The sequence below is a fragment of the Syngnathus scovelli genome, chromosome 6 (genome assembly GCF_024217435.2).
Source record: "Syngnathus scovelli strain Florida chromosome 6, RoL_Ssco_1.2, whole genome shotgun sequence".
NCBI classification, from domain to species: domain Eukaryota; kingdom Metazoa; phylum Chordata; class Actinopteri; order Syngnathiformes; family Syngnathidae; genus Syngnathus; species Syngnathus scovelli.
In genome coordinates, this window is record NC_090852.1 from 15,878,545 (window position 1) to 15,901,968 (window position 23,424).

Consider the following 23,424-nt stretch of genomic DNA (forward strand, 5'->3'; position numbering starts at 1 on the left):
CACGCTGGAAAAAAGTCTTGCTGCTTGTTTTCGAGGCAGTCAATTGGAAAGTCACACGGTGTTCACAGTCGAACGGGCGACATAATTATAAAAGCAGATTACAAGGTGCTCTGATGACATTTAAATGAGATGTAACATCCTGTTGCAATTATAAGCGTCTACGTAAATGTGGATTCAATAGGAGAACAAAATACACCTTTTCAAATTTTCCGGTGAGACCGTGGTATAATTTAAACAATTCTAAATTAGCAGTCATCATGAAACCTTTAACATTCTGCTAGGAGGAGGTGAAAAAAGGCCTACTAGAATAACTCAAAATGATTTGTGATTAATTCAATGCACTTAACAATTATAAAGAGTTTTGAAATAATTTTTCTTGGTGTCATTTATTTTAATCACAAATATGAATGGGGGGTGTAGACTTTTCATATTAATATATTAATTTTAGAGGGTGTCACTCAAACCAATAAAACCAACATATTCATATTTGCAAAAAATGACAAATTCCTTTAAAAAAAATCTTTCATATATTTTTTAACGGTTCCTAACACTCTAGTGCCGATGTTGTAAAGCTAACGACACAAAAAGACTACACAAAAAATACAAAAATAGACTTACTTGAACAGGATTATTGCTCTTGATATCCATCCTGGGAAAGTGAAAGATGTCCCGCATTTGTATTGTCCCAAATTGCTGAAACAGCCAGTAAAATGTTTGCCACAAATTAACGCACGCTTTGGGAGTTGTTTGGACATTTTTGTTGCATAAATAAAGTCCAACTAAAAGCCTTTCTGTGGCTCAAATGTGTTTGTTGCCCTTTGTACACTTTGGTTCGGAGCACTTCCTCTCCTGCAGTACCTGCGCAGCTGTTTGCGTTAAAACGTGGATAGGTTCAAAGTTCGCGCATTTAGTGACGTCTAAATGAGAAAGAGGCGGGGTTAGTGACGTAGGAAACCAATTTACCTAACGGTCCATTTGAGAGTGCTGTTTTGACACAGCCATAGGCGAGGGAAACGTGGGGCTTTTTTCTACAACTTGGCTGGGGGATGCATAATTATGATAATTAAAATGAATAAATAAATAAATAAATAAATAAATAAATAAATAAATAAATAAATAAATAAATAAATAAATAAATAAATAAAGTTTTATGTGTTGTGAATGTCATACCTTTTTAACACATTGCATGCACATTTATTTTCCCAATCCCGTCAGAATTCATAATAAAATTAAATTAGTATTGAAAAAAATAGTATTAGAAAAACTGAACTTGCAATGTTTTCAGGTATCTGTAAAAAAGGTGACGCCAAATATGCCGTTTTCTGTGAAAACACACAAAAAAAAGTAATATAAAATTGTCCTCCATTTCTAGAACGATCAAAAAAAGTACAAGTTGGCATCATTTCCGACACACGCAGCTCCTGCATCTCGTACTGAACATCTTGGGGGCGTGCGTGAGAATTTTTTTTTTTTTTTTTTCCAGAGAGTCAACCTTTCCGCTCTCCCGGCGTGAAATATGATTCGAGTTAAAAGGCTCCACAGCAGCAGAAGCAGAGGAGCAGCTCAGCGGGCATTTTCTCTCTCGCTCTCTCCTCACTTCGCCACGCTGCACAGCACAGCACAGCGCGGCACAGCGCAGCGCAGCGCAGCACCTTATACGGCTCGGTGGGACACGTACGGACGCAGCCCTCCTCCCGAGGCACAGTCAGGGGCGACCCTCAGGCTCAGATCATCCACTATGCCCCACTGCTGAGAAGACGAGCAGCCTCGGTCCCACTCTAACATGGGGAGCCCCGGCGGCAACGACAGCGTCCCCCAGAACAGCTCGGACCCGTTCGCGCGTAACGAGGAGGTTGCCCAAATGGAGATCTTGGTGCTGAGCATCACCTTCGTGGTGGCCGTGGTGGGCAACGTCAGCGTCCTGCTGGCCATGCACAACACCAAGAGGAAGATGTCACGCATGCACCTCTTCATCCGCCACCTGAGCTTGGCCGACCTGGTGGTGGCTTTCTTCCAGGTGCTGCCCCAGCTGTGCTGGGACATCACCTTCCGTTTCTACGGGCCGGACTTTCTGTGCCGGATCGTCAAGCACTTGCAGGTGACCGGCATGTTCGCGTCCACGTACATGATGGTGATGATGACGGTGGACCGCTACATCGCCATCTGCCACCCGCTCAAGACGCTCCAGCAGCCCACGCGGCGCTCGTGCGTAATGATCGTGTCGACGTGGACGTGCAGCCTGGTGCTGAGCGTGCCGCAGATGTTCATCTTCTCGCTGAGCGAGATCCAGAACGGCACCGGCGTCAAGGACTGCTGGGCGCACTTCATCGAGCCGTGGGGCGCCCGCGCCTACATCACCTGGATCACCGTGGGCATCTTCCTGGTGCCCGTGGTCATCCTGGTGGTGTGCTACGGCTTCATCTGCCACAGTATCTGGAGGAACATCAAGTACAAGAAGAGGAAGAGCGGAGGCAACAAGGACGGGCTGATCGGCAAGAACTCTGTGAGCAGCATCACCACCATCTCCAGAGCCAAGCTGAGGACCGTTAAGATGACCTTCGTCATCGTCCTGGCTTACGTCGTGTGTTGGGCGCCCTTCTTCACCGTGCAGATGTGGTCTGTGTGGGACGACAAGCTCCAGTTCACCGGTGAGCGTGGAACTTTTAATGGCTACTTCGCGTGCGAATCGAGTTTAGCTCTCGGCGTGCGTTCAAGCCGAGCTCGCGTTCGTTTACGCACGACTTTTACGCGCGTGTTTTGGGCTTAGCAAAGAGAATACCAACCAACGCCGCAAAGTGTTTTTTTTTTGTCAGACGATTTGAAACAACAATGGACAAATTACACAACTGTACAAATTAGGCCAGTACTTATCAATTATTTTCTATTTACCCAACTCAGGACGAAAAAAAGTATCCCCGCCCACCACCACGACTATACTGTAAATAATAATATTCAAGAGATTCAAGAGTTTTTTTTTTTTTTTTTTCTCGTCACAATTATCATAAGTATGCCTCTGGATAACCTAATATTTTAATAACATTAAAAACAAACGTACACCGAATTATTAACATTATTTTTAGATTCTCCCACCTTGCTTTTCATCCCTTAAAAAAAATGTGCCTATGTGCTGTATGAGCGGCATGCTTGGTACCGACTCCCCCAGGCCTCCCACACCTCCCTGCACACATTCTGACACCAAAGTGCCACTACCAACTAGTAGACATGTTGTAGCCTGTTACACTCTATTAAGGGGAAAAAAAAAAAGTAATAAGCATGATCCCTGGGCTCAGTCGTTCCCCCAAGAGAGGATCACCTCACTATTTGAGAACGACTAAATTAGGCTAATGGTGGATCAACAGTGCGGGTCAAATTACAAGTGTAAACATTATGTAAACTCCGCCGGCTTCATCTTGTGCGTAGCTAAATATGCGGTTGTGATTGCGCTCGCATTTCACCAGCACATAAATTCAACTCAGCCAAGCCAATCAAGTGGTCGTCTCTCTCTCCCTCTCTCTCTCTCTCCGTAGATTCCGAGAACACGGCGGTGACGCTGACGGCGCTGCTGGCCAGCCTGAACAGCTGCTGCAACCCCTGGATCTACATGATCTTCAGCGGCCACCTCCTGCAAGACTTTGTGCACTGCCTGCCCTGCTGCCAGCGGATCAAGGCCGACTTCCGCAAAGAGGATTCGGACAGCAGCCTGCGCAGGACCACTCTGCTCTCCAAGGCCACCAACCGCAGCCCCACCGGAAGCTCGGGCAACTGTCGCGAGCTGGACAACTACCCCAAAAGCTCCGCTCAGGCTGAATAACAGCGCTGCCCGGCAACTGTTTACTGTGGAATGGAAAATGGAAGGTACGCAAACAGTCCAAGCACATCCAACCAACCGGCCGGCGCGAGTGGAAACGAAGACACTTTAAAAATGATGTTCCAGCTGGATTGTGTCTGCTTACATTTGTTTCAAAGGCCGGCGGGGATTTTGGAGGCGATGGAGAGGAAACAATGCAAAAAGGCAGACTGATGACAAATGTACCATAGCGACGCGTTTGACATTGTTCCGTTGAATCTTGTTGTCTAATACGAAAGTTGGCACGGGCGTGTTAGAAAGCGGCGGAATCGCCTCGGCCCAAATTGGCATCATGCCGTCAAAAGAAACGATTGTACGTCGTGTGAATGCCGAGAGTTGTCGAGCCCTGCCAAAAATCGGGTGAATTCCGTAGAATTGAAACGGCCAACCAAAAGATGCGAGCGGAGAGGATCATAAAGCATCAACGGCAACTTGCTTGCAACTGTAAAATTCATTCAACACAAGCAAAGGCCAACAATTAACAAACTGGCACTCGCACTTTACACAAACGGGATTACGTCGACGCCATGGGTTAGCGGCTCTATTGGAAATGAAGTAAAAATATATTTTCAGTATCACTTTACACCAAACCAGAACATCTCAAACAAGGATGAGTTAATTCAACCTAACAGCAACATCAAGATTGCACCAGATGTTGCCCGAAAATTCTTTCGTTATATAAAAAATACAAAAAAAAGTAAAATATATAATGATGCATTTTTGCTGTTGCGATTTTTGTCTTGCTTTGGCATGATTTTTCATTATCGTTGTAAAACAGTGGATTTGTGTTTAAATGAGATTAAAAAAAAATGTGTGATGGTGTTTGGGCAGTGGCAATGATGTCATGGCACTGCCTTGGGGCGCTCACAGATTGCTTTATTTGGCCATTTAGCATCTCACTGCATTCTCACGGAACCATCGCGTGTTCTGCTTTCTTCACCATCCCAACTTCCGTCATTAGAGCTCGGAGTAGTGCAGGACAACTCGAACCCCTTCCTTCCTGTCAAAGTGTTTACAAAGAAAAAAAAAAAAAAGAACGTTTGGACCATACGGCGTAGACGACGCCACGTCATCCTTCTTAATGATCAGCCATCTTTGAAGTTCATTTTTTCCTCTTCGAGTGGAAGAAATCCTTTGACTGATCCGCTTTTGATTTTCAGGATTTTTTATGTTTGCTTGAAGTCTTGTTTGATATTGCGTCAGGGTGGGGGGTCCTCGTTTGCGCAGTCTCCCGCCAAGGACGTTTCTCATCTGGCTTCCAGCGTCCGGCAGCCCCTTTGAAAACGTTGACGTAGGTGATGGGATGCGCTGAGACGAGCTGCCAGTCGGAGGAGCCGGCCGGCACACCTCCTGACCCCCTCGCATCCCTCCCGCGGCCTCCTCGCGCATTCCTCGCACACCACGTCAGCTTTATTCTCTTCTGGCATCCTGCGCTGATGGCTGGTTGGGTACTGGGAAGGATGAGGGGGGTCAGGGAGGGGTGGGGGCTTTGTTTGGGCTTCAGATGTACACAATTTCCTGCACATTCATGTGGAATGTAACACTGTAGATGTGATTAGCGCTGGGATACTTCAAAACGTGTGTACAGTACTGTGACAAAGTCAGCAAACCACAATCAGATGTATTCATTCATTTGTGACATTGTCATATTTGTGTTGCTTAATAAAAGCTTTGCTTTACGTCTATGGGATCAACTTGCAAAAAAAAAAAAAAAAAATGGTGGTTAAAATTAGAGTTGCTCTTTAAATAAAACTTTAGATTATAAGGGACCAAGGCTGTCGATATTTTAGGAATCGGTTAATCGATTAGATTAATTGATTAATCGAATAATTAGAGAAACTCCAATTTGCGTGAAATTATTCGAAAAACTATATTCCCGATTAGTGTTTATGAACCTCTTTTTGTTTCGTGAACAACTAGACAACACAAACGCAACGTCAGACAAAAAGACTTGACGGTGATGGTTTTCTACTTCTTACTTCAAAGTCAACCTTTTGTTCCAAAAAGTTTGTAAATCAAAAACAGAAGTGGAAACCTACCAAAATAAGAGCAGCATTGGCGCTAAACTTTCCTTAACAGAAGCAACGTCTTCGCTCAGTAACCTCATGACGACAGTCAGACGGTTCCATCGTTGCCATGGCGACTTCATCAGGAGTTCACCTTTGTATAGGTCTTTACAAAATAGAACTCCGCAATGTTTTGTGTTGCAATATTTTTGCATCTCACATTTTGGGAAATGCAATGGAAAGCACTCAGTTGCTTTTCTATATTCCAACACGCTTGTTAGTTTGATATACACTTGTTGCCTAGCAACAGCCCCCCCCTCCCCAACAATATTCACCAAAGCATTCATCAAGAAGCTTTACACGTCTTGATGACTTGACCTGCGGACAAGCAGCCGGTGTTGATTTCCAGCTTTGATGCTAAGCTCCAGCGGCTGCGCGCATACCGACAATCAGACCTCATTGGAGCGATTATCTCGGAAAAAAAAATAAAATAGGGAAGCAGACTCGTGATTGTCTGCGCGCATACATTCATGTAGAATAAATCGATCGGGCGCTCACATGTTGAAAATTGCTCAAAATATTCAAAGTGATGCGTTTAACCAAAGATACCTTTAGGAAGTCTCACTATGCCCGACTATCTTATGCACGCTAGTTTCCGATTCCACCTCAAGCTAAATACACACTATGAATACACAAGTAGTTATTATCAGACGCTGGCCACGGACTAAATTATTTTTCCTGCTATTTCCTTGCAGCGGATATAGGCGATGCAAAAACAAAGCGGCAAAAGGAAGAGCGCCAAGTGAAGGCCATCTTCCAATAAATGAACCTTTTAGGGATGCCGTCATGAAAACTCAAATGCATGCATCCCAGCATGAAGATGACAACTGTTTTAAATGTAGCAATTGCAATTGGAACACATTGGTCCGTTTGTGGATTAAACATCTGTTGTCAATTTCGCCATTCGAGACAGTCACATTGAATTAACAAATCCCAAAATGAACATTTATTTACTGCAAAAACATCTCTAGCCACTATTTGGCAGAGTTAATCCACAATATGTAGCCACCTGTTGCCATTCAAACAAGAGAATAATAACAAGCCTGAGCCCCATTTAAAGTGCGTACATTGAAACAAAGCCACGATTGCTGGCGCAGGAAAATTTGGAGCGCAGCGCTCCAGAGCTTCAAGAAAGCCATGGGCTCCATATTGGAAACATCACGCGTCTGCTAACTAGCATCGTGGCACATGGCTTTGCTGCAACCAATTTAACTCTGGCAGGTTGTGCAGTTCTCTCAGCCTTTCTGATCCTCATCATCTGGCGGCACAACACACAAGGCGAGAGACTGCATCGCACGAACGCCGCGGGGTAGCCCGACGGGAGACTCGCATTGGAGCTTTGGATGGAAAGCTAGCATTAGCGGGAAGCACGAGTCCTCAGTGAGAGCTGTAAAACAATCACCAGGCCTGCGATCAGGGATCATGTGGCGGCTTGAGGCATTATGGGGTGGGGGGGGGGGTGGGGGGGGGGGGGGGGTTGCTGTACTGTAAGCTTGATGGACATGTCTGGAATTCCCAGCCTAGCAGGCGCTCCGCATCTCGTTAGGCACGCTAGTCATTAAGAAGGCCAGGCTAACGTGATATGGGCTCAGGTCATCAGTCAACGTCTAGACTCAGCAAATAGCTCAAAAGTCGGCCGCGGAGCTCGTCCGCAGGGGAAATAACAGTGACGAGACGCTTAGAAAAATATACAAGGGAGCCATAATTGTGTTGCAGTTAAGCTAGGCTAGCTTAATGGCCATGGCATTTTCCGAACTTTTATAAAAACTTGTATAAAAAGCTTTTTTTATTTTTTTGTGCCCCTTGAATGGCATCTTGCGTAAGAAGCACAATCAATCAGTAAATCCATCTCACTTTGTCCTCACCCGCGCGAGCGAGACGCCGCCGAGCTGAGTGAACGTGTCTCATTCCTCGCCGGCGGTGAGCTCCCTATTTGCTGGCTGAGTGTTTTCCTCTCCATCCCCCGGGGAGGGATGGAAGGCTTGAACAAAGAAGCACGATCGATCCAAAGTCAGCAAACAGCGTGTGAACACGAGTACGGTGCATCTCGGGCAAATAACGACATCTTCTTCAGTAGCTTCACTCAAGAATTGAGCTGGAAGCAACCGAGGGAGGCGCCTTTGACATTAAAAAAATAATAAAAACACGGAAACCATGTTACACGCTTGACATCTCAGTGAGCCTCAGTTTGGTATTTTTATATTTTTATTCTTACCCTACAATCATCTCATCTTACAGACAGAACTGACAAGAATTTATTTAAGGAATTGATTTTCTATTGGAGATGTCATTCAAATTCTTCTTTTTGGCAATACGAAAATTTCACCATTTTGGTGTCATTTAGTTCAACTTGCTTGACAATTTTGAAGTAAGAAAACTACTTTAACATCATCATTTATGATATATAAAAAATGTAAAAACTGTATTGTTAATGTCGCTGACCTCCGTCCAGACGAACGCAAGACTGCCGAGCGAGGCGTGGCAACAACAATCACGACAACAAGAGCACTTAAAAAACTTCCTTCACGGGAAGTTCGGACAATTACGGCCGCAGCTGGCACGCCTCGGCCACCCGCTCTTCATACATTCTGTTCTTTTCCTCAGACACGTGTTGTTTCTTTTTGTCTGAATAAGACTAATTGCTTCTGTGGAGTCGCTACATGTGGAAGTCATTTTTTAGCAGATGAGGGTTGACTGTGCTGCTCCATGACATGCACCCCCCCGCCTTCCTTCCCTGCGATTGTTCTCGTCCTACGTTCCAAATAGCAGACATTTCTTTGTTATTCATGAACTCATTCACATAAGTCTTTGCTTTTCTTCCTTTACTCCACCGGCACACGCAAACGAAAACAAAGAACTGCAGCGAAACACACAGCAGTCAACAGAATAAAAGTAGAGAAAAGATTTTGCTAGCACGGTGACTCATCGAGTGAGAATAAGGGTAAAATTGTTACGGTGCGGGAACCAGAAGCAGAGCGACAAGGCAGAATTGCACTCAAAGTCAGACTTTGCTCCCAAAGGAATAGAAAGACAGCTAAAACAGGCCATGAAGAATCAACAAAGTCCTAAAAACAAAGTTGCACAGCAAAAACTAGGAGTACACAGACAGAACACAAAAAAATAGTCAGGAATGTTCCGGATTGCTAACGTCAGCAAAATGTCGCTATTACGCTCACTTAGATTGATCGTGCTTCATCCTGATAACGTTGCGTCAGTAGTGTCACTCACCTCTGTTGCCAAAGATAGTGCAACATTTCCCCGCTTCAAAGAAAACGTAAAAGGGCATATATTAAAAAGTCGTACTAGCATCCCCAGCCTGGGGAAGCTAAATTTCCTTAGAAGTTGAGCCACGGTGATACTTGATATACGGGCTTGTACCGTACGTTATGAAAGATTAAACGTCACATCAAAACATAATCAATCACACAGCTTTTGCTGTTTGATGTCACGCTGTGAGCAGATGAGAAATTCTCGGAAAGCGTCGTCTACAAATCAGGTGGGCCTCGGAGGAAAAGACAAGCGGGGGAGTTTGTTTATTTCAAAGTTCCTCATATAGGAAGTATGTCGAAAAGGTAGCTCTGGAAACGTGTTGCTTCTAATTCAGCTGCACATTCCAAGCAATTAGGAGTGCACCAAGGCTCTATTTTAGGGCCATTATCTTTAGCCATTAAGAACATGTTTATACGCGCCTACAAGTGAGAGAAACCATGCAGCCTGTTTTGAAATAACCTATTCTAGGACTGATTTTTAAACTCTGCCAACATCCGTGACGCAATGCGTACACAGTATTAATCATAGTTAGTGTTTGTCTGGCAAATGTCTTTAGTTTTTGTTGAAACTTGTTGCGTAGGAGTGCTTGTCTAAGTGTTCTGCTTAGCCTTAAAATTTTAGAAAATTATAATGAAATGCTCAATCTGACTTTTTGCTTGTTTGTGACCCGAATGAGGACGAACTGGATAGAAATTTGATGGATGGCTCAATTTTATCTTTGCAAAAGGGGATTTGTTTATTTGTTGGCAGGAGTACAATTTTGGCCAGCCCGTTACCACACTTCTGTTACCATTACTCGATACATTTGTCAACATTTTCCAATAACGCTGGTTCACTGTTGCTAGCTTTGTGTTTTCAACACACAATTTGTCCCATAGGAAATAATGGAAGCAGTATGATGGAGTTGACCACACTGACTAGATTTGATTTTTCTTTTTTAATTACACGACTAGATAAAAGTTGAAATTTTATAAGTAAAATAATCGTAAATTAACTGAATAACCTAAAATTGCATCTTTTACAGTTATAATATTACGGGAATAAAGTGATCATTTTATGAGGGGAAAAACAAGTTAAAATAAGTGGTCCAGATAATGGATGGATTAAAAATAAACGTCAATAGTTTTAGTTAGTTTTGTAGTATTATTACAGATTTTAATTTTAGTTTAATTTTTACGTTTTTTTTTGTAAAGCATTTATTAATCAATTTTTTTTCTTTTAGTTTGATTATTTACAATGAGTAAATGAGCCTATCAAGTAAAAGTATTTACTGATAAAAATCCACAGGTGTACTTTGTGTCAGACCGATTTCTTTCAATGCATAATTATAATATTTCCCGGTAACTGAGCACATCCACCAAAAAATGAGGTCACAGATGCACCTGTTGCCTAGTAACCAAGCCCATGGTTAGCTTTCCTATATAGGTGATCATTAATCACAAATTCCGGTAATGTGTGCAAAAAGAACCCTTTCAAAATAAGACGCGCTAATTTCAGGCTCGTCGCCCCTCGCTATCAAAGGCCGACAGGTTTAATCCATGCCGCCTGCTTTGTTCAGGCATCTGGTAGCTGTTGATGTCTCAAATATGCAAATGAGCCAATACATATGAGGCTTATTATGCTGTGATTGAATTTAATGTCAAGACCAAAGTACCGGGCTGTCGGCTTTGTATGACATCGTGCTGCGCACGGGGAGAACAAAACACTTCATTGTCAAGCAGAAAACCACCAGACCGAGGCCCTCGCTCGATTTTAAGCTCTGCGGCCAATGAATCTTTTATAATCCTTGATGCTGGTCAATTTCAATAATATGTCAAGTACCAATTACAAACCATAGCTTTTCCTAATTAGCTTAAAGCTAATAGACGGTACAAAACGCCTTATGCAGGCTAACGAATAGCATTCAAAGACAAATGGCAACAAGAAATATAGTACTCACAGGCTAATGATTTTATTTGCATGTTGTGCCATGGACGAGTGGACGTCTGTCTGGCTTCTGTCCGGCCTGTTTTGCAGCATGTTACATGTCTGGCTCCTCCAACACGGGATTCTAAATGAAGAAGCCTGATAACGATCGTGATCATTGGAATCAAGTGTGTTGGACGAGGGACACAGGCAGGACAATGGAACCTTGAGGACTGGGTTTGGACACCCCTGCTCTAAATTGTCCATAAGTGTGTGTAAATAAATAAATAAATAAATAAATAAATAAATAAATAAATAAATAAATCCTCACCGATTGATATCTCCCATCTGAAGTAAATAAAAAGCCTCAACTTATATTTGGATAGTACAGTGATAAATCTTTTTTATTGCATTTCATTTGAACGTTAAATAAAATGAATTGCACAGACAATCAATCCCGAGGGGTTTATTTTTAAACTGTGCTTGTTGACCTCTCAGCTTTTATGGACAGGTATATATGCCTGTGATTGAGTCTCCAGATGTTTGACTTTTTATGCCCTTTCCACAAGGAGAGTCGTCGATAAAGTTAACGAGGCTGAAGGTGTCGTGTGCTACAAAAGCCGGAAAAAGGTAATAATTAAGAAAGGAAAAAAACGACGGAGAGCTGCAGACCACCGTTGACCACCCCAGTGCGAACCTTGTGACTGGACTGGGTTTTCAAGACCCACCAGCACCTGGGTTTCATCATGTGTGTCAATGGTACCTATAAAAAGTATTCAACGTACTTTATTTGACAGGTTTCCCAAATTAATCCAAATCCATCCAAATTTTCATCAATTTACTACTAAAATATATATTTTTTACATTAATTAACATACGTTACTCCGTTTTTTGCATTCAGATATGACATTACCGTATGAAAACGAGGATAAAATAGCAGGAAAATATTTTTGGGCGCTGTGTGCGCAAGTGGAACTCACTTGAGTCACGGTGCTTTCTATGTACACGGATGCCGCCTGCTGGTGAAATTATATCATAACACAGTACAATTGTCTGCCAGTTTGGAATATTTCATTCACATATTAACAAACAAACAAACAAACAAACAAACAAACAAACAAACAAACAAACAAACAAACAAACAAACTAACTAACTAACTAACTAACTAACTAACTAACTAACTAACTAACTAACTAACTAACTAACTAATGCTGCGTTTTGAAAAAGCTCTTGAATATTTTTACTAACTAACTAACTAACTAACTAACTAACTAACTAACTAACTAACTAACTAACTAACTAACTAACTAACTAGCCTTTGTTCATCTATTTTTTTTGCTGTAACGTTGACAAGCAGAACAGCTAAATGGTTTCCCCCTAGATGGCAGCAGATACAATAAATGTGTGTAGCCACCAGTTGCCATTCATCACACAAAATAAAATATAAAAATCACTTTGTGAGTAACTAAACGGGCCCATATTTCAAAATATGTACATTTGCGAGTAAACCGGGACAAGATCGTTTCAGTACAAATGCAACAAATGTTTACAGGCCTACCGCCTAGTCTATGCGCGTGCGCGCGTGCGTAAAATGTATTTCCGTGTTCGGTGAGGCGAACCGGCACGGCGTGCGTGTGCAGTCCGTGTTGCGACATCTCTCCCCCTCAACGCCCACACGTCGACACTCGCCACTACCTTCGGTGCGGCGGACCCACGCTGCCAAGCCGCGATGTTCACTCGGGTGAAATCGGCAGTGGCCACCTTGATGGGGGGCGTCATAACCGGCGGCGGTGAACGCGACTCTCCCGGCGCCACGGACGGGGCTCCCAAATTCCCGTACGGCAGACCGGAGTTCCTGGCTCTGTCGCCGGACGAGCTGGAGTGCTTTGCGGATCACTCGGCCAGGCCCATCGTCACAGTGAAGGAGCGCAAGCGGCTGCCCTGCTCCACCGGCTATGCCGAGTGAGTAACCTGTTTGCTCCATCTTCTCCTTCCCCTCCCTCTCCATCCTTTATCGGCTGAAAAGCATTCTTCTCCTTCCACATTTCCAAAATGACTCAAAAATCCAAATATTCACAAAATTCAGGACATTTGTGGAACTAAAGTCCAAATTCCCTGTTTCCCAACAAATTAGCATTTCCACACGAATGACACAAAAGTTCCTCATTGTGCAGCTTTTTCATGAAACATCTTGGGGGACATTTTTCAACATCCCCCAAATTCCCACAGTTATCTATATTCCAAATTTTCCATGACAACAACCCACTGGCATTTTACATTGTGTTGTTGTCCCTAATAATGTGACAACTGAGTTGCCCCAAACATATTGCGTCACATAGTCAACAATGAGTGTGGCCTCCAAAGTTATGTAACCTCATTGAATCTATGAGGCTAGCAATCAAATCCAGAGGAGCAAGTTTGGAATGTTTGCTCATTGATTGTTTACTTTGTCACTCACTCTCTCTTTCTTTTTTTTATTTAAAAAAAAAAAATCATCTGCTGCACTCCTGGCCCTTGTTGTGCAAATATTGTGGCCGCTGTTGTCGATATCATCTCCCGTGCAGATAAGCACCAACATGCACTGCGCAGTATCACTCGAAAGAACTGTCATATTTTCCCTCCTTATCTCAAGGACTAAAAGCTTGCTTCTGATTTGAAGGGAAGACTGAGGTCACAGTCATGAGTCCTTGGAGCAATCCTTGCACACCCGACGACACGGCACATTATTATCAGTTGTTGCTCGTCCCCTTGACAGCAAGTCTTATCTTCATGCTGGTGGTAGGGACTAATTCCTGAAGCCACATTGTTCCATGGTGGAGGAACACTCAAGTGCAAAAAGTTTATCAAGGATAGCTACAGCTGCCGGTGAACTCTGAATTGATTTATTAAATCAACTTTAACAGGAAGATCTTTATATGAGCCACAAATTAACAGCCAATTATACAATCACAGGAGTTGCAACTACCTTTTAAAGCCACACCCACTCAAAGTCACAGTTATGTGGAAGGTGACCCCAAGTGGATAACAAAGTAATTGCACCTAACATGCATATTTTGTTCATTTCCATTATTTGCGATGGGAAGATTGTTTCCTGACAAATCAGAATGGTAAAGAACAAGAATGAGGAAGAAATATGGGCTGAGCTGAGCATCTGGTTGAGAAGTTAATCTTCACGAGATGTGAGGACAACATCGGTTGGCGCAATGACAAATTGTTGGGTGGTCACAAATGGAGGGTTTAGAAGGATATTTGATAAAGATTAGATTTAATGCTCCAGATTGACCTTTGTGCAGAGTGTCATCGAAGATGGCGAGGGAATGCCAAAAAAAAAAAATGCAGGGTCACAGCGGATTAAGCTTGCAGCTGGACTCTGCAGGAGGCTTTTCGCCTGTCTGCTTAAACAAGTTAGCAAGTAGGCCAGCAGAAACGGGACGAGTGGTTCCGTTGCTCGAGGAGGATTCTTTTTTTAATTTTTTATTCTACGCACGCTTACTGTGCGCTCGGTACACTTAACCGAGATAGCTCGGAATGGATCAGCGAGTATGGCTTTGATCCAAAGTGACATCCTTCACGCTCTGGCGCTTAACCAGGCTTCACTTTGGAAGATTTACCACAAACTTTCGTAATAGCCATCCATCCATTTTCTGGAGCGCTTGGCCTCATTCAGATTACTGGAGAACATTTCAACTTCACATAGGAATTCTAAGGCCGAGATTCAAACCCAGGAACTTTGAAATGTGAGCGAAATGTGCTCACCGGGAGTTTATCACGCTGGCACATTAATCAATTAATCAAAGATCCGGTGTGTGTGTGTGTGTGCTCACTCGCCATGACGCATGAACAGACGTCACGCTTTCTGTCCGGCATTTCTCTCGCAGCATGTAAGAGGTGCTTGTCGGAACAATGGTGGGCATGCACCGCTGCCATCGCATCACCGGATCGTCTGGAAGCTGGGCCGTGACAAACTTGATCTTGCAGCATGAGCAATCTCTTGCGCAAGAACTTGGAAAGAAAAAAAGAGAGAACACTGTAAACGATAGAAAAGAAAAATACTGTGGTGACACTGGTTTGGGATTTGAAGTATAGCACATCACGGTTGAAGTCCCTGACAGGGTAATTTGGGGCATGTCCCAAATGTGAAAGGAGGTAAGTGTCAGTGGCTTTAGGGCCAGGACTAAAGCTCAAACTCTCCAGCCACCTTCAAAAGTGTCATCACCTATGTGCTGTTGCCTTGCCAGGGTGATCAATGCAGGGAAGAGCACTTTAAATGAGGATCAGGCCTGCTGTGAGGTGCTGGTGGTGAAGAGAAGACTGCCAGGAAGCTCAGCTACGGCCAACTGGGGGAACATGACACGGAGGAGGTCCTCCCTACCCAACGGAGAAGGACTGGGCCTGAGGGAGAGCCTGGTATGTGCCAAGCGTCAGCCTACTTCATGCATGCGCTGAAGGTTGAACTTGACTTTAAGCCGATTAGCATCCGTAGCATTAACATCACTGGCGCCTAGCTAAAATTAATCTGAGGTGCTTTTGGGGCATCAAACTAAACTGTTTTAGCGCATACAAACAAATGACCTTTTTACATAATTCATTTGGAGTCATTTTTGGAAAAGTTGTAAAATTTTAGGGTGAAACAAACATTATGTAAAGGTTAAAGATGACTTTATCAAGGTATTCTCTTGGAAGCAGAAAAGAACAAAGTATGAACAGATAACCAAATAATGCAAGACAAAATAGACTTTATATTTGTACTCAGCCTTTTTAGATGAAATTAGCATCTTACTTTTGAAAATATTTAGCTTGCCTCGTTCTGCAAATATTAGACATGGGTCTCAGCAACGTCTTGAAATTGTTGATATGAAGTTAGCACGATTCAACTTGGCAGCAAAGGCAGTTTGCAGTTTGTGTCGTAACGAAAGTAATCCGGTCTTAAAAAGTGCTAACATGCTGCATTAGTTCCTCTTCGGGTTTCTTAACACGCCAGACACGAACACACTGATTTATGACCCCCCCCCAAACATAAGAAAACATATTTTTTATGACTTATGACGTTCCACCCGCACTATCAGGGGTTGCTGGTGAGCTGATCTCAATCTAGACAAATAATAAAAAAAAAAAACTGTCACTATGTAATGATTCATTTCAAATGCATTGCACACATGTTAAATGTTGAAAAACAAAGTGTTCTAGCAAATTAAGATTACACAACAAGTTAAACACGCACTCAAACACACGCGTATGATTAAGAAACAAATCACAGGACGGCCATAGTTTGGCAGAGAAGCGTTTTCCCCAAAGCACACCTCAACGTCGTCACAGGCGGTACATTGCTACCATCTACTGGACACAAGCCGGTACTGCACTTGTACAAAATGGCTGGATGTAAAAAAAAAAATGTTCTAGGCCAACTCCGAGGACCTGCCGTTCCACTACTGGGGCCTGTTCGACGGTCACGCCGGCTGCGGGGCGGCCGTGGTGGCATCACGCCTGCTCCATCACCACATCGCGCTGCACCTTCAAGAGGTGATGGACATCCTATGCACGCCTGACCTCCAGCCTCCCACCTGCCTGAGCGAGGAGCCCCTCCGCTGGCACCACCAGCACCTCAATCCCACCTCGAACTCTCGCGCCCTGACCCGGGCCGTGTCCCTACGTGGGGCCGCCGGTGCCCCCGGTTCACCTGGTGCCCCGCCCACGCGCTTCTTCGCAGAAAAGAAAGTGACGCATGAGAGCCTGGTCGTCGGCGCCATCGAGAACGCTTTCAAAGACATGGTAATTCTTTCTTCAAACTTGTTTGTATTTTTACTGCTTTGGTTCTCAAATTGTTTTACACAGTCTAAAAAAAATTGGCTCTCCACGTGCTCTTGTAGTCTCTCTTTTTGACCGCTAGATGGCAGTGTGCAACTGTTCCAATATTACAGAACGTATATAGCTGTTGATTTTTTTCATGAATCTTTTTTTTCGTTGATAATGGCCTAACATCTGCAGCTGATAAAAGCTGTTTTCATTCTAACAAAAACATGATGTGAAAATAAAATGCATTAATGTTCATTATAGACACTTTTCATTACAAGTAATTTAATAAACTCAAAATAAATATGTTGTATTGCTCCACTCAACAATATTGTCCCACTCATCACCACACTATTAGATTTAACACAATTTCTGATCGCAAGATTTACTATCTGTAAAGTGTCATTTCTACAACTAGCATCTTCCCGGTACAGATTGAGAGTAGGAAGAAGGTGTGGATGTTTATGCAGATGTTTCTATTATTAAAGACTTTGCCTGCAGGATGTGGTTCATGCCGCCAAGAATAAATATGTATGGCAAGCTATGAGATTCATAATTCATTCGGGGCGAAGGACACATTTACACATCCTCCCCCTGGCATGGTGAGCACACACACACAAGGTAGACCTGCATCCATGGCCCTGACTCTTTTTTTTTTTTTTAAAAAGAACACATTTCTATCGTAAAGGCACAAAATGCCGCAGTGGGTGGATGCCTGTTCAGTGTAGCGCAACCTAAATTGTATTCTTTATTATTATTGTTTTTAGGATGTCCAAATAGAAAAGGAACGGGCCGTCTACAACACGTCCGGCGGCTGCACTGCTCTGGTGGTGCTCTACTTGCTCGGGAAGCTCTACGTGGGCAACGCAGGCGACAGCAGGTGAGACGAGAGAAATACATTTTATTTACGTATTTAGTTTCGTATTTAACTCGCTTCGATACGAGCACTAGCTCGGCCGGCAACTTGACTTCAAGCTCGAAGGTCACCTTACGACATAATCTTGTGTTTCTGATAACAGACAAAACACTAGAATACGCCTTCCTGTCCCGCTCTTCCCCTCAGAGCTGTCATGGTCAGGGGAGGTGAGGTCATCCCCATGTCAAGAGAGTTCACGCCAGAGTCAGAGAGGCAGCGGCTGCAGTTCCTGGTAGGAAGCCAGCCCGTCTAGCACAGCTGGCACGTATTGGCACCGCTGACCTAACCTCTCCTCACCTCGCTGTCTCCTGTTGACGTGCCGCTTATTATTAGACTATGACGTTTTTTTTTTTTTTTTTAATCTCACCAAAGGCCTACATGCAGCCCCACTTATTAGGAAATGAGTTTACACATTTGGAGTTCCCCAGGAGAGTTCAGAAGAAGGAAGTTGGCAAGAGGATGCTCTACCGTGACTTCACCATGTCTGGATGGTGGGTTTTCTTTTCTTGGCCATATCTATTTGATTATTGTGAAAATGATCCGATCATACATAAAAACATGCAGCTGATATTTGAAGGTTACAAATCTTGTTCTTCTACTCCTTTGTCTTCTAACCTTGCTGCTGCTCTGAATGAAAATCAAGCAGAGTGCGAGTGTCGGTTGCTAGGCAGAAAAGGTGAACAAAACAGTGCGGTTAGAAGCGGATTCAATTAGTTGAGATGATTCTTTTAATCGTCCCACACGGGGAAATTCCAGATCTGCAATCTCTTACATTCCTCGCGCTGCGGCTGCTTTGAAGACGCTCAATTATTCATCACTTGAGCGCACCGTGGAATTGTTGTGCATTTTTATCATTCCGACCGCACACCTCGGCACAATTCAAAGTCGGGCCGCGTGGTTAAATCCCTCCTGACTCTAAAATGATTGAAATTTAAAATGTGTAAGTTCAACAGGTGTCCTGTCTGCGATTTACAGGGCTTATAAAACCATCGAGGACAACGACCTGAAGTTTCCTCTCATCTACGGCGAAGGGAAGAAGGTAAGCGCTGATGAGAAATGCGAGCGGTCACATCCCGCACGCAGATCCAATATCAGTGCCGTCGTGTGTTATCCTTCCTAATGTCACACTTGAGCAAATTCAATTAGCCTGCTGCCCCGCTCTGGTGCCAACAGGCATTTTTCAAACCGAACCGATTCAGCAGTTTAAAAATGAGTTTGGGAAAGTGTGTAGCCAGCGCGGGGGTGGCAGTGGTTGATTAGTGGCGAGCTTGCGTGGTTATTTGCCTAACGTCTGCTCATCAACAAAGGTTTGATATGTTTCAATTTTTCTTTGTAGGCTCGGGTGCTAGCGACCATCGGCGTTACCAGAGGTCTGGGCGACCACAATCTCAAAGTGCACGATTCCAACATCTACATTAAGCCTTTCCTTTCCTGCTGTCCAGAGGTACACAGATAAAACCTTCACTCGAGGATTTCACTCAGATTTATGTGATTCTTTACCTAAAATTCCTGAATTGTTCCATTTATGGTGGTGACCTTTGAACTGGAGCTAAAATGTATGCTAACCGCTACAGTTAAGTCTTCATTTTAGGGGTGAATCGTCTAACAATCTTGGTCATCAGGTCAAAGTTTACCCGTTGGCCCAGTACGAACACGACACAGACGACGTCCTGGTCGTGGGAACCGATGGCCTGTGGGACGTCCTCTCCAACCAGGAAGTGGCGGAGTCCGTCACCTGCTTCCTGGCCAATTGCGACCCCGACGACCAGAGCAGGCCGGTGGAACTTTCTATCACATCCGGACTGCCTTATCTAAAGTTCCACCAAGTTTTTGATTTTGTTTTTGTGTGACATCAGGTACACTTTGGCCGCCCAAGACTTGGTCATGCGTGCGCGCGGCGTGCTCAAGGACGGAGGCTGGAGGATATCTGGGAACCGGCTAGGCTCTGGGGACGACATTTCCGTCTTTGTCATCCCTCTTGCACATTGTAACGATCTCTACTAGTCAACACGAAGGACAATTCTTGCTAATAACAATTAATGCTAATTGTTTACCAGGAACATGTACAATGGAATCAAGCCAAGATTTTTTTCTTTGTAAATACATCCTGAAGTTATTTGTAAGGGGGAAACTCTCCATTTTGCAAGAATTATTAAATAATGTTGCCCTTTGTAATGTTTTATTCCTAGTTGAGATGTTAAAAAGTTTCAATAGTCCATTTGGACATAAACCACCTGCTTGAATATGCCTGCCGACCGCATGTATCAGTTTTCTGTTTCACCTAGACAAGTAGTATACATTTCTTAACCTCACCTGTCTGCTTTTGGAATGTTGGAGGAATCCCCAAAAGCAAATTTCAAAGCCTGAGCCTCAGAACTACCAAGCGGAGGTGCTCGTCCACTCTAAATTCAACTGACACTAATATAGTTGTATCCCAAATTGTGCCTTTGCTAAAATTTTGCTGATATTTTGTCATGGTTGTTATAGTTGTCAAATCTCATTTTTTGTAAATTCATAACAAAACGTGTGAAACGGTATGGGCCAAAAATAAAATTTCCTGTCATCACAAGATGTAACGGTTGTCGTTCTTCACTACATTGTTCTATGAATTACATGATGTGACATAACGTTGGGAGAGTGTTGTGTAGGTGTACCTAATAAAGTGGTCAAGATGAGATGTTTCTCCGTGGGAGCTGGAGGGCCATCTGGTCACCACACGCTGCCACCGCCGCGTCCACCTCCGGTCACGTCAGTACTGATCGGACTTGACACGCCTCCTCTGCGTGTGTGTGGTCCAGATTGGATAATGATGACACGGCCTCATCCCCCTCCCATGGGCGGCCATTCGCTTTCCAAGGTCACAGCAAGTGGTTGGTTTAAGTGAGTGCGACATCCACTTACATGTTTGTCAGGTTACGCGATTTGAACACTTCAAATAAAAATAAAAAGAGTTTTGAGGACCAATTAAAAATTAGAGTCATTTAGGATCAAAGTTTATGGTACAAAATAAAAATGGGGCATATTTAAATGTTGCATTTTGGCTATCCCCCTGACATCTTTCAAACGTGAACCCCCTTGGGGTGCCAACTGAACGAGCAATCCGATTGGATGCTGACTAAAATGCTTTCAGGCCTCACCATTTGAAGTGTTGCGCTGTTTAAAGTTAATCAGTTCCAAGGGAAACTGGGGCAATTTTGACTTCTGCATGAGCAACTTGGCGGAAGTGCTAAAGTATTCAAGGTATAATTCACAATCTGAGACATTTGGTGCCTCGAAAAAGTCCACCATTCCGCTAACGAATGCGAGAAGTCTTATCAGCTCAAATTTGCGGTATCAGCAGGCGCTGGCGGCCCTCACGCCACACTCGGGAGTGTGAAACATTCCGCACAAATCGTGTGGGAAGGTCAAACGCGCCATCCAGACTGGAGTGAGCGGCGTGCTGTCATCTGAGGGGGTGGAAAGATCTCATCGCCCATTCAGCGGAGGCCCCTAGCGGACATATTAATGCGCCTTCCGCAGAAGTGACAGATGCTGGCGACGCGGCAGAGGAACGCGTCCCAACACGTGACCTCCGTCAGCAGTCTGACCTCTAGTGAGGACGCGGCGCCTCGCGGGAGAACCCGGCGTCATGTGCTTTGCTGGGCCAAGCGCTAACGCAGAGGCTGTCCAGATTTAGCATAATAATCTGATTATTACGCCAACAGCTGCATGCACGCTCCGTCTTGCACTCTGCCCTTGCTTGACTGCAGGGAGAGGGAGAGAGGTTGTGTGAGGAATCTCGAACTCGTTGCCTTCTCACTACATAGGGATTTTTCTGTGTGATGCAACATCACTGCTGTGGCGGTTAGGGCTGAATGCTTTTGAAAAATAATCAAGTTGCCCCACCTATCTCAAGCTTGCAATTTGATAACCGGTTTTTGAAGGTCCCCATTCCTAGGTATTGTTTTTTTTTTACAGTCAATTATGTTGCAATAACTGACATCAGATTTATCACATAAATATTTTGGTTTTATAGGTTAGGTTTACACTAAAATAAAAGGCAAATATACATAATTGCTAAGAAAAATTTGTCCACTTCAATTACAGTTGATAACTTACTAAACATTTTGGCTTTCATTTTTCATTCATTTATTTGGAAACATACCAAATCAAAAGCAAAACATTTCATGGGTACAAGACGACAAACAGTAGCTAAAATACATTACTGCAGAAAAATTGTCAAGCAAAAGCAGTTGTCATGTACACTACAAATCCACTTCCAAGATACCAGGCTAAAATCTGTTCATTGGTGCAGTACAGCTCATGCAAAATGTCGGGTAACTCATGTACTCGTGAGACATTCATTTTTGACAAACACGTGGGCCTACTACATTACTGTACACTGTTGGTAGTACATGGACACCAAAGTATTTTTTTGAGTTGGCGGAAAAAAACGTGAAAGCACTACATGTCAAAGTGACTATTTTGCGTAATAAGGCGAGGCAGGTCTGTGAACGCAGCACATGTATCGTGGGACACCTTTGTGGGCAGCGGGAGCCACGTCACGCGTCTCCACATAGCAACAGCGCCGTTGACCTACATGCCTTTGCCACGCTCAACACACTTTGGCGTGCCGTGCAGCATAACTTAACACACTCGACCACCTCTTGCTGCACATTTTTTACAACACCATGACGAGTCTGATATTTCTTTGAAAAGCAAAAACGGAAGTCGTCATTTTCCCTACGATCATGAACTATATTTCGTCAAACAATACAGAAATTTCACGTGAAAATAAATGTTCTATAACATTCAAGTGAGATAGTACAAAACTAGCGACAAGTGTCCATTTGCAAGTTGTATTTACCTGGAAATTGAGTCAAAAGGCGGGAGGGGGAAACGGCGGCTTCTTTCCCGGCGTGGAGCGTGAGGCTAGCACTAGCAAGGCAGTAGCTTGCGCAGTCATCTCCATAGCGGGCACAGTCACAACCCAAACAACAGCACAAACTACTACCTCAGCCAGTACGCAGCCAACAACAGGTTTAAAAAAAAAGAAAAAAAAATGGATGCGTGGAGTATAGGATTTTCAAAATGTCGTCAAAGTGGACAAAAGGATGACTCCATCTTGTCCTTCCGCGGCTGCAGTGATGTAGCTTGTACGATGTAGTGAGCCTGTGGAGCTTTCGCGCTCGTGCGTGGACTTGAAATAAAAGAGCGAGGCCCCGCCCACGGAAAGCTACTCACCCCGCCCCCCTGTATCCACCTCGTATGACCCCCCCACCAGGATGCGCGCGCAATCACCGTTAAGTGGGTTGGACAGATAAATAGACAGATGGAGCAATACAAGCATGAAAAGATGGCTGAATAATATCAATCTATGTATACAATCATTTTTGTTATATATTTTGCAAAACACTTTAAGTCGTTGTAAAAGCCATCTTTAAAAATGAATGTCCTTTTCCTATATATATCCTTAAATTCTATGATCTGGTGGATGTTTACATAATATGCTCCCTTATTGTGTTCAGAGTGAAACTGATAACAGAAACCTGATCTGAGATGCATCTCAAGGAGTCAACCTGTGGAATAATTTGGATTGTCAATTGAAACGGTTAACTCAGAGGGACAGATTAGACAGTTGGATAGACAG

At 43.8% G+C, this 23,424-nt stretch overlaps 2 protein-coding genes and 1 long non-coding RNA gene across 3 annotated transcripts; 2 read left to right on the top strand and 1 right to left on the bottom strand.

The window, feature by feature from the left end:
• Positions 1–1,461: 1,461 nt before the first annotated feature.
• Positions 1,462–5,530, top strand: avpr1aa (arginine vasopressin receptor 1Aa). Its single transcript, XM_049722601.2, has 2 exons — positions 1,462–2,648; positions 3,528–5,530. The coding sequence occupies exons 1-2, from the start codon at positions 1,784–1,786 to the stop codon at positions 3,809–3,811; spliced, it is 1,149 nt and encodes a 382-aa protein (XP_049578558.1). The 5' UTR covers positions 1,462–1,783; the 3' UTR covers positions 3,812–5,530.
• LOC125970387 (uncharacterized) lies at positions 4,561–22,964 on the bottom strand. Its single transcript, XR_007482088.2, has 5 exons — positions 22,642–22,964; positions 20,450–20,643; positions 11,420–15,091; positions 11,123–11,233; positions 4,561–5,298 (listed from the first exon to the last, which is right to left on the bottom strand). It is a non-coding gene; the product is annotated as an uncharacterized lncRNA (long non-coding RNA).
• On the top strand, positions 12,819–20,364 carry ppm1h (protein phosphatase, Mg2+/Mn2+ dependent, 1H). The gene is made up of 10 exons (XM_049722592.1): positions 12,819–13,051; positions 15,328–15,496; positions 16,490–16,858; positions 17,647–17,759; positions 17,943–18,027; positions 18,168–18,286; positions 18,771–18,834; positions 19,132–19,239; positions 19,418–19,569; positions 19,652–20,364. Exons 1-10 carry the CDS (start codon positions 12,819–12,821, stop codon positions 19,797–19,799), a joined length of 1,560 nt encoding a protein of 519 aa, XP_049578549.1. The 3' UTR covers positions 19,800–20,364.
• Positions 22,965–23,424: the final 460 nt, after the last annotated feature.

Bases quoted from the DNA above. Each gene is read 5' to 3' on its own strand.
- ppm1h (XM_049722592.1), top strand. From the start codon at position 12,819: ATGTTCACTCGGGTGAAATCGGCAGTGGCCACCTTGATGGGGGGCGTC. The intron at 13,052-15,327 runs GTGAGTAACCTG...TTGCCTTGCCAG, and splicing joins TGCTCCACCGGCTATGCCGA to GGTGATCAATGCAGGGAAGA. The intron at 15,497-16,489 runs GTATGTGCCAAG...AAAATGTTCTAG, and splicing joins TGGGCCTGAGGGAGAGCCTG to GCCAACTCCGAGGACCTGCC.
- avpr1aa (XM_049722601.2), top strand. From the start codon at position 1,784: ATGGGGAGCCCCGGCGGCAACGACAGCGTCCCCCAGAACAGCTCGGAC. The intron at 2,649-3,527 runs GTGAGCGTGGAA...CTCTCTCCGTAG, and splicing joins CGACAAGCTCCAGTTCACCG to ATTCCGAGAACACGGCGGTG.